The following is an 11841-nucleotide window of genomic DNA, read 5'->3' on the forward strand; positions in this document are numbered from 1 at the left end:
TGAGTAATTTCTCTATGAATTCATGCCTTTATTTTCCACTTATCACTTGCAAACCATTTGCCGTATTTTAAATCCAGTATTGACAATTCTTTTCAAGCTCTCCTGTGATGAAAATTTGTATATTTTTTCTGGGATTTGCTCTTGAAACTGAATGAAAAATGTTCCCTCTTTTGACTTCCTGTTCATTTTGATGGCAGTTTTTTCTTTATGCAGACATTATTTGAAATTATTTTCAGTCCTTCTCTATTTTGACTTCTTCGATTTTGATTGTGTAGTCAAATCCAACGTGACTGCTAAACTCTCCTGTGATGTTGATTTGTGTTTTCTATGATTCAAAACTAAATGAAAAATGTTCTCTCTTTTGACTAACTGGTCATTTTTGTGTTTTTTTTTTAAATATGGAAATTTTTTGTATTTTTTCAGCTCTTTATAGTGACATTTCAGTCTTGATTGTTCTATTTGCAACAACTCTTCCAGTTCAAAATTCTGTAGTTTTTGTCACATGCTCAAACAGGAAATGCAATAACAAATAGATTTTAGATAAAGGCCAATTCTTTTAAAAAGCCACTGAAGAATTAGAAAAATGTCATACATAAGGAAGTAGAGATCTTAACCTTAAAGTTAATATAAATGCCAGCAAGGTGGCTGATCATGTCATATTTCAAAAAAGCAACAAAAAATAGAAATAAATGAATTAAGTATTTGAGGCTGTTCCTCCATAATATACAACATCTTTCAATTTATTTCAAACTCTCCAGTGACCCAGATTTGATATTCTAGGATTGGATCATGAAACTGAGTGAAAAATGTCCCCTTTTTTACTGAAGACAGTTTTCAAGTCATTTTCAGAACTTCTTTATATTGACTTCTTGTTTTTGGTTGTTGTTATCTGCAACAATTCTTAAAGATTCAAGAATTTTCATTTGTCACCTGCAGTGAAATGCAAAGTGACTGTTCTCAGTGACAAAAGGATTTGATATACATTAAAGGGCAATTCTTTAAAGACACAATAAAAAATGTCAATGTCATAGATAATGAGGTAACGATCTTAAACTACTTGTTGGTATAAATGCCAGGAAGGTGCTGATATCAGAAAAAAATGTATTTAAAAAAGTTTTTATGACTGTTACATAAAAAAAATGCAATAGCATCTCTGATTTTACTAAACTCCTAAAGATAACATGGAACTGGCAAAGCTGGAACAGCTGGAGTGAACTGAGAAAACTGCACACAGGTCTGCTTTCATTAAAAGAAAAAACCCCGCATTTCCTGTTTGCAACTTAAACATTGTCGTGCATTCACTCTGAATGAATCAAATTATGAGGTGTAGATTTGTCCAATGCAAATGTAAGTCCTTTAGCTATCTTTTAAATAAAATTGAGCCACAACTAATGCACCAAAACATTAAATTAGGTGTAGACCAATCATTAGCCTGGCTGGATTTTGTGGCCGATATTTGGCATTTTTCCAATTAACGGCGTCAGTATTTTAATTAACTGATCATTGATTAATTTAATGCTTTACTTCAGGTCTGATGCAGCCTCCTCTCTTCTTCTGTCATCAGTCTGTGGTCTCAGAACCAAAACTGAACAAGAAACACAAACCAGGAAATCAGCCTCTTTCATAGTGGCCAAGGCTATGCTAATGGCTAGCAGCTAAGTTCAAAGGCAGCAACGGAGTCTGGAAAAGTACAATTCATTTAAGATCTGGACCTTAGTGGACAATAAAAGTGACAGAACAAAGAAAGATTAAGAAAATACATGAGACAAACTGCTCAGTTGATCCCACATAACAGAGGAGAGTGTCCTAATTTAATCATTCCTGTTTCTATTTTACATATTCAGTTACAGTCACCCTTATTAATGAAGAACTCCATTACGAATGGCAGGTTCTCTGCTGTCACATGCAGTTAAAACATTACACTTATTGTGTATAGGTTCCAAATATCAATCATCAATCGTTCTTGATTACCTATAATTGGCATCAGTATTATAGCATAATAGCACTATATGCAGGTGTCGGATGTTTCCTTTCAAACTGTTGTGGGGACATTATTCCATGAATGGCTTTTACTTATGATATCTAAACATCCTCACTTTGAAAAAGGTGAGCTGCTCAAGAATTATACAGTGAGACCACGCCTATCGGAAATAACATATAGTGCTATTATGCTATTTATCTTATCAATAACCAAGAACAATTATACTAGAATCAAGTGGACGCAAACCAGAAATTCCATTAAATATTGATATTTTTGGTTTCAAACTGAAGTGTGACTTTAGTTCAGAGCTGCACCAGTAGGCAATGCAACTTGAACTGAATTGGAGTTTCTACTGGTAGAGATTACAATCGCAATCTCTACTGGTAGAGACTCCAACTCTACCAAATCGCAGTCTCTACCCTGACATATATATGTATATGTCAGGGTAGAGACTGCATATATATATATATATATATATATATATATATATATATATACAGATCATATACAGATCATATACAGATCATTGAAGCAGTTAGTTTCCCTTCTGATTCGGTCTCTCTGTCAATTTTAAAGTTGGATCAAGCTGGTATTTTATATTTCAACATGTGTCCAATATAATTTAAGCATCCACTGTTTTGCTAAATAACATATTCCATCTGTTCTTGATCCTTAACTGGACCAAACTGTGTCATTCACCTCCTGATTTATCGCCTCCCCAACACTTCCCTTCCTCCTTCCTGTATCCCTGAAGGTTTTATCCTCTTGTTCATCCAGGTTTGCCTGATCTATTTCTGCCAGCTTCTATTCCCTCCTTCTCTCTCTCCTCCCTTCAACCTCAGTATCTGCCTCCCTCCTTATCTGAGCTCACATAGAACCTGCACAGCACCCAGGTTCATCCCGTTGTAGAGTAGATCCATTTACAGGCTGCTGATTATTGGCTGAGAAGGGAGGCAGGGAGATGAAGAGAGGGATGGAGGGGGAGGGATCTTCAATTAAAGAGAGCTACTTGTACATATATTTACAGGTTCATGATGGCATGAGCGTAGTAAAAATAGAAGTACACCTGGTCCATAGAGCATGAAGCATATTATTGGTTTTTTTTCACACTAATTCAGCAACAAACTGAACCAGCAATCAAATCCTGGTTCTTCACCACCAAAGCTATTACAAACCTCAGCAGCCAACAGTATAATATGTCCACGTGTAGTTTATTCTGAATCAGTCCAACTTCTACTGGCTTTAAATAGTGCTAAAAAATGCCCCTGTTTGATTTTTTTTGTTTATTTGTTGTTGTTCTAAAAATGTTCTGAAAAAATTCTGCAAATTCTGATATTGTTTTCAGCAGTGAGTTGTTGGTTTTTGTTGGAGGATGGAGGATGGAGAATGGAGGGATAGATGAAGGATGTAATGATGGAAGGATGGAGAATGGAGGGATGTAGGATAGAAGAAGGATGAAGGGAAGTTGGCTAGATGTGGGGATGGATGGATGGATGGATGGATGGATGGATTGATGGATGGATGGATGGATGGATGGATGGATGGATGGATGGATGGATGGATGGATAAATAGCGGGATGAATGGAGGATAGAGAAATGGAAGATGAAGGAAGTGAGGGATAGAAGAAAAAGGATGGAAAGATAGAGGATAATAGATGAATGATGGAGGGATGGATGGATGAAGGCACAAAAGATGGAGGATAGAGGATGGGGGATGAAGGGATGGATGAACGATGGACCGGTGGAAGAATGGAGAATGGAGGGAGAATGAAGGGAAGTTGGGTGGATGGAGGGATGGAGGATGGAGGAAGATGAATTGAGGGATGGAAGGATGAAAGGATGAAGACTGGAGAGATGGATGAAGGGAAGTTGAGTAGATGTGGGGATGGATGATGGCTGAATGGACAGAGAATAGAGAGATGGATGGATGGATGGATGGATGGATGGATGGATGGATGGATGGATGGACGGACGGATGATGAATGGATGGATGGATGGATGGATGGATGGATGGATGGATGGATGGATGGATGGATGGATGGCGACAGAAGGGATGGAAGAATGGATGGAGGGATGAGGATGAAGGGATGGAGGATGGATGGATAGATGGATGGAGGATGAATGGATGGATGAAGGATAAGGACAGAAGGGATGGAGGAATGGATGGATGGATGGATGGATAGATGGATGGAGGATGAATGGATGAGCAAAGGATGGAAGTTGTATCAGCCAGTGAGGCAGAGTGGTGAGGAAGGGAGGCAGCGATCGCTCTGCACGAGCTCCAATCTGGTCACATGTCCTTGTATCACGTCGTCATAAATACTTAATGTGAGCTACAGAAAAAGGCTTTTATTGTGGAGAGAATCTGGAATGTGGACGGGAAACACTGAAACAAGGAGGAGTGCGAATCCCTCCAAACTACACTAATGCGCCAATAATGCATCAGAGCGGCGAGCTGAAGCTGTCATCTGTTCTCAGCGTTACATAATGATGGAGAGGCCTCTCCTCTCGCCTATAGAGGCAGGAATCCAAGCTAGGATGTGTCCTAAATAGAACATGATCACAGCTGTAGGCCTACTTCATCTCCACTGATGAAGATGTGCAGAAGGCTGTAATGATGAGGGGCTACAGTACGGAGGATCCCTGAACTGAGACATGTCAGGTCACGTTAAGCTACAGTGGGTACAGAAAGTATTCAGACCCCTTGAAATTTTTCACTCTCTGTGTCATTGCAGCCATTTGCCAAAATCAAAAAAGTTCATTTTATTTCTCATTAATGTACACTCAGCACCCCATCTTGATAGAAAAAACAGAAATGTGGAAATTTTTGCAAATTTATGAAAAAAGAAAAACTGAACTATCACATGGTCAGAAGTATTCAGACCCTTTGCAGCGACATTCATATTTAACTGACATGCTGTCCATTTCTTCTGATCCTCCTCGAGATGGTTCTGCTTCTTTATTGGAGTCCAGCTGTATTTAATTTAACTGATTGGACTTGATTAGGAAAGGCACACACCTGTCTATAGAAGACCTTACAGCTCACAGTGCATGTCAGAGCAAATGAGAATCATGAGGTGGAAGGAACTGCCCAAGGAGCTCAGAGACAGAATTGTGGCAAGGCACAGATCTGGCCAAGGTTACAAAAGAATTTCTGCAGCACTCAAGGTTCCTAAGAGCACAGTGGCCTCCATAATCCTCAAATGGAAGAAGTTTGGGACGACCACAACTCTTCCTAGACCTGGCCGTCCAGTCAAACTGAGCAATGGTGGGAGAAGAGCCTTGGTGAGAGAGGTAAAGAAGAATCCAAAGATCACTATGGCTGAGCTCCAGAGATGCAGTCGGGAGATAGGAGAAAGTTCCACAAAGTCAACTATCACTGCAGCCCTCCACCAGTCGGGACTTTATGGCAGAGTGGCCCAACGGAAGCCTCTCCTCAGTGCAAGACACATGAAAGCCCACATAGAGTTTACCAAAAAACACAGGAAGGACTCCCAGACTGTGACAAATAAGATTCTCTGGTCTGATGAGACCAAGATTGAACTTTCTGGTGTCAATTCTAAGCGGTATGTGTGGAGAAATCCAGGCACTGCTCATCACCTGCCCAATACAATCCCTACAGTGAAACATGGTGGTGGGAGCATCATGTTGTGGGGGTGTTTTTCAGCTGCAGGGACAGGACGACTGGTTGCAATTGAAGGAAGGATGAATGCGGCCAAGTACAGAGATATCCTGGAGGAAAACCTCTTCCAGAGTGCTCAGGACCTCAGACTGGGCCGAAGGTTCACCTTTCAACAGGACAATGACCCTAAGCACACAGCTAAAATAACAAAGGAGTGGCTTCAGAACAACTCTGTGACCGTTCTTGACTGGCCCAGCCAGAGCCCTGACCTAAACCCAATTGAGCATCTCTGGAGAGACCTCAAAATGGCTGTCCACCAACGTTCACCATCCAACCTGACAGAACTGGAGAGGATCTGCAAGGAAGAATGTCAGAGGATCCCCAAATCCAGGTGTGAAAAACTTGTTGTGTCATTCCCAAGAAGACTCATGGCTGTACTAGCTGAAAAGGGTGCTTCTACTCAATACTGAGCACAGGGTCTGAATACTTCTGACCATGTGATATTTCAGTTTTTCTTTTTTAATAAATTTGCAAAAAAAATTCAACATTTCTGTTTTTCTCTGCCAAGATGGGGTGCTGAGTGTACATTAACGAGAAATAAAATGAACTTTTTTGATTTTGGCAAATGGCTGCAATGAGAGTGAAAAATTTCAAGGGGTCTGAATACTTTCCGTACCCACTGTATGTCAGGACAGCACATGGTTTTGGTTCTCGTTCTAGTTCTGGTGTGTTACATATGTGTAAAGCACTGATTTAGTGACATGATGTGTGTTATGGGGCTGCTGATTTTAATCTGGCAGACTAAATACTGTTGATGTCAGTGGAGTGGGATGACATTAGAAATAGATGTTGCCTCATGGAATGTAATTTAAAAACAACAGACTTGTTCAGACATTTCCATAATATGTCACAGTTCAGACAAGTGCCACAAAAACCCATCAGAAATGCATCAATCAAGCATGGTATTCACACGCATCCACAGCTTTGCATTAGTAGAATCGGGTTGTTATTTATTGTGACCTTGACTCAATTTCTGGTAAAAAATGAATATCAAAAGGAATGTTTGTCATCACTATAATATTGTGATTTGACTGAGTCTTCTTTATATTCAAAGGTACATTTTTGGAAAACTTGTAATGCAAAAAAGGAAAGTAATTAACTGTGTGAGTTTTGTGGTGACAGATTAAAATTCTTACTGATAAACAGTGTTTTCCAATGAAGATGTATGGAATTTTACATTATTCCCATTTTCTCTAAAGTTTTGTCTACTACTCTGAAGTGTAAATCTTCACTTTAGTGGCATTTGCATACTTCAAACTGTCCAATTGTATTTCCATATTCTGAAGATATTTTTTACAGAGGTGTTTGTTCATATGTCATTTGTTAATATCATGCAGTGACATAAAAATTCAACTTCTAATGCAAAAAATAAATAAAAATAGTTGTTTTGATGTAAATCATCAATCAGGGAAGTTTTTGGTGACATCTATGAAAATATTTACTCATAAATATGGTTTCCCACTAACAGTTCATTGAATTATACATGATTATCATTTTTTTTCTAATACTCTGAGCTGGAAATATTCACTTTAGCAGCATTTACATGCATCAAGCTGTCCATTTTTTAATAATCTATATTCTGAAGGTCTTTTTTAAACTACTGGTTGTTCATATCATTCATAGCTTTGTTTATATCACAGGCTTTTCCTAAATATATGGAGAAGACTTAGTTCTTTACTGATTAATGGATTAAGAAAAAAAAATTGAAAATTCATTTTGTAAAAAACAACGGCAAAAAAAACATACAAACACAGACACAAAAAATAAACATGAATGAATGTAAATTAGTTTATATGTTGATGGGTCATGATTCATATGCACATTTAAACATAAAAATTCAACTCATAATGCAAAAGAATAATGTTCTTATTATCTTTAACCAACTGTGGATGTTATATAATGACATATACTATTGTAGTTGGGTTGTTCTATGTTTATGTTTTTTTGTCGATCAATGTGCAGGAGCTCATCTATTTTACCAAAAAATCTAGGCGGGTTTACGGTTTTCTCACATGGCGTCCTACCTAAAGACATCTGACTGCTGTCACTGGCTTAAATGAATGTTTTATATGTTGGATTTCTGTGTCACACCCAGAATATCTGCAAATGATCCATTCCGAGTCGCCGAATAGAAAATAGAACGCATATTTATGCGCATGTTTGTAGATTGTGTCGGTAAAGCAGATGTTTCCACGTCAGTACGGGGAAACGGTGGCGTCGCTGATAGTACCAGTACTACACATCATCAAACATACGCCTACATATCCAGGCAAGCCCCTCAACGTACCAATACACACACTCACTCACTCACACACGCACGCACGAAAAACACACACATCCAGCAGCTCCCCCTCGCCCATGCGGAAACAAGCATCCTGCTGCATCTCGTCTCCAACATCACGCACAAAAACGCGTCAATGCTGCAATTTTACGCAAAAATCACAGATAAAAGCAGAACAGAAAAGAATGTTTAAAAAAGCTGCGGTTGTGTTTATTCTGTCAGAGACATGCCACACAAACGCGCGCACATGCACACGCACACTACGCCAAAGCACAAGCCAAGGAAGGAGGAAATACTATTAGAGCAGCACATGACACCGTGGAATAAAAGGACTCCAGCAGCCGTTACGCACAGCGCCGGGCTCGGTGTTTGGAAGACACATCAACATGCAGTGTCAGAGCGGGTTTTATGGGAAGGAAAGGCATGTGGAGACGTGCTCCAGCACCGCGGACAGATCTCTGACTTTTTTTATCCCAGCCTCCACAGACCGAGGTGGGCTGTCACTTCTCTCCGGGTCGTAATTACGCACCAGGGAAACACTCGGAAATACCCCTTAATCCCGCAAAATCTCAAATCAGACGACATCTGTTCGGCTGCCTTTCGGAGTGGACTTCACCCGAAACCTCCAAAATAAAATAAATAAACATCAACCACCGCTGCTCCTACCTCGTCATTCCCATCCCGGGGCCTCCGACTCCCATTCCTCCCCCGGCAGCGGCTCCGTTCACCGGCTTCATGTGCTGTCCTGCACCCGGTCCCCCCGCTGGTCCTCCGGGCATCATCGAGCCCATCATCCCCGGCTGGGCTCCCGGCTCCCCGGGCTGCCCGCCGCCCTCCATGCTCGCTTCGTTCCCCATCTCTCGGCTCCGGAGTCGGGCGGGAGGTGGAGAAAAGGTGTCAAGTCAGATCGGCGGCGTCGCCTTCAAGTCGCTATGGTTTCTGATTTTATTTCTCCGTTTTTATGCGATTAAAAATAATGAATAAAAAGGAGGAAAGAGAGAGGAGCTAGAGCGCGAAACTCAGCGTTGCTCCTCCATCACCGCCATCATTATCATCCTCGTCAGCTTCAGCACCAGCAGCCTGCCTCCTCCTGACGTGGTGGCGGGAGCGCGCGGCTCGGGCACGGCGGCAGAGAGGGAATGAGGGAGGGAGGGAGGGGTGGGGGAGGAAAAAAAGGTGCGAGAAGAGCGAGATTAGATTAGATTAGATCAAAGTTAAATGAGTCCCTGTGGAGCAGCAGATTAGGAAACAAGTAGCAGAGCGGAGATAAACGAAGAAGGAAGGAACTTCTGACCCAGAGGTGTTTCTGGTCGGTAGAAAAACAGCAGAGATGAAGAAAATAATGTTATTTTAATCTCTGGGTCCATTCAGGTCGTGTTGTCCCAGAACACTGCATCTTCTCTGCACATAAACGAGCTCTGCAATGTTAACAGAATATCTACACTGCCAGAAGTGAGCTTAACTGAAATTTACTGTAATTTACCACGTTTCCTTTTGATAAATTTCATGAAGAATTTAGTACAATCACAGAAAAAAAAATATGCCTGTGATTTGTTTTAAAGTTCAGTTGAAGGAAATACTAGTAAAATCCCGAGATGTTAATTCACACGAAAAGTTTAAATGAGAAAAAAACGCAGATATGTTCTGTCATTTGGATGAATTGTATGTGTTAGAGACTGAAAATTGGTTTACATCATTTTCAATGCATAGTACAGTCTGTAGTATAGTCCATAGTACAATCACGTACGAAATTGTAAAAAACAACTTGAAAATTTGCACTTTTAGAAACAGGAATTTGTTCTTCTACAACATTTGACTGTAAAATTAGTCATATACATCTTTAATGTCCTTTTACTGTATTTAAAAGTGCAAATTATTTTACAGATAGCTGTTGTTATTTGAAAGAATTATGTATGAGAGCTGATTTTTTTTTTTAATTGCACATCAGAAAAAAATACTAAAACCACAAGTAATATCCAATTAAATGTTTACATTTTTTTGCAAGGGTTAAAAATTACATTTATATCAGCAAAAAAAACCAAACATGTATTTTAAAGAATGAAAAATGATAAATCTTTTTAAAACCATTTTTTTTACATATTTGCCTGTATTTTTTTTAAATCTGTATTTTTACATATTTTATATATATATTTTACAATATGTGACCATAAAAATCAGTTTTACTACATTTACATCCACAAAAATATAATTTATTCACGGATAATTTTAATTATTTTCATTTTATTTGTATTTATTTATTTATTTATTTATATTACAATTATTTTTACAGTTCTTGAACAGTACAGTTCGCTGCTGTTTCTTAACTTCTTTTTTTCTGCCACTCTTGCTGACACATTTTCACTTGTTTTTTTTAAATGCACTTTTAATCAGGAAGTTATTATTACTATTGTTATTATTAGTAGTAGTAGTAGTAGTAGTACTAGTAGTAGTAGTAGTAGTGTACTTACTTGTGTATGTGCAGGATGATGTAAATATATGTGAAAATGCAAATGTTCAGTTGCTAAAAAGTCACTGTCTGATCAGACTGTGGAATAATAAACACCAGAGGTCCTGCTGTGATCAATGTGATAGAATTTATCAAAAATATGGAATCAGAAACTCGAAAACTTGTGGACATGTTTCTGACTGCCGAGAAAGAGAGAGAGAGAGAGAGAGAGAGAGAGAGAGAGAGAGAGAGAGAGAGAGAGAGAGAGAGAGAGCTCCAGCGTGAGCGCGTGCTCACATGACGCTTTTTTCACTGGAAGGAGGGCACGAAGAGGCACGTGAACGCGCAGAGGCTCTAGGATGGACTGCACTGAAGCATCACGTGACCAGAATCTCTCTCACCTGCAGGAGACTCACAACTTCCGGATTTTACACACAGAGAAGGTTTGTTCAGTTTGACGTTGGTTTTATCTGGACAAGACAGCATAATGAAGAGTAAAATGGAAGTTCAAAGAGAAGTTTAAAAATGAATTGGATTAAAGAGTTTTCTGTCTTTTTAATAATATAGCAAAATATTAGTTTTCTATAATATACAATAAAAAGATGGCTAGCAGTGTAAACAGGGTTATGTTTTTAGACCCATTTGTATGTCTGTTATTTAGCAGCATCTCTTAATAAAATCATAATAAAATCATCCATCTATATACATTTACACCTTATTCAACATTATTTGAAAGCATATTTTCCTGTTTTGTTGTTTCTGTTGTTGTTTGTGTGTTGTTACTTCAAAAAATGAAATGTTAAGTAGGTTGATTAAGTAACTGCACAATGAAAAATGAAACAAAAATGTAAAATTATGCTAATATCAAGGCAGCCGGAGTGTTGTTTTTTAAAATACTGTAAAATAAACATTTGACAAAAATTTTTCACTTTCCATAATTAACAAAAATCTGTTTTCTAGCCATGATTTTACATTAGATCATGTGTGTTTTATTTATTTATTTTTTGGCTTTTTAATGCTTAATGAAGGTGCTTTTTTACAATTTACATTTAATTAGCAAGTAATTCTGGAATTTTGACAGTATTATTTAAAAGTTTAAAAAATAGTTTAAAAAAGGGGGATTTTATGCATTTTTACAGTCAAAGGGTTTAAATTTAAATCACTATGTTTTGTAATTTTATTGAAAATTTAATGCATTTGAAAAATGCAGGAAAAAAATCAGTCAAGTACAAATAATTTTCCATAAAATTACAATATTAAACAGAGTGAAGTGGTGGGGAATAAAGGGTCAGTAATAGAGATTTTTTTTTTAACTTTTTGCTGTTTGTTTTTTTTAGTTCTCTAAATTCAAACATCGGTCTTTGCGTCTTTAAAGAGAAGCTATCCTGGTGTATTTGAATTGGATCAACACCAACATTATATACGTCATTAGCTGTACATTTTCAATAGAA

General features: G+C 38.3%; 1 protein-coding gene across 1 annotated transcript in view; it reads right to left on the reverse strand.

Annotated features, from left to right (window-relative positions):
- bsna (bassoon presynaptic cytomatrix protein a) overlaps positions 1-9059 on the reverse strand; it is a 242960-nt gene extending 233901 nt beyond the window's left edge. The window contains 1 exon segment of the mRNA XM_051949918.1: positions 8611-9059. Coding sequence (XP_051805878.1) covers positions 8611-8801 — 191 coding nt within the window. The 5' untranslated portion in view covers positions 8802-9059.
- Between the last annotated feature and the right edge of the window lie 2782 nt (positions 9060-11841).

This window comes from Acanthochromis polyacanthus, chromosome 6 (genome assembly GCF_021347895.1).
Source record: "Acanthochromis polyacanthus isolate Apoly-LR-REF ecotype Palm Island chromosome 6, KAUST_Apoly_ChrSc, whole genome shotgun sequence".
NCBI classification, from domain to species: Eukaryota; Metazoa; Chordata; class Actinopteri; family Pomacentridae; genus Acanthochromis; species Acanthochromis polyacanthus.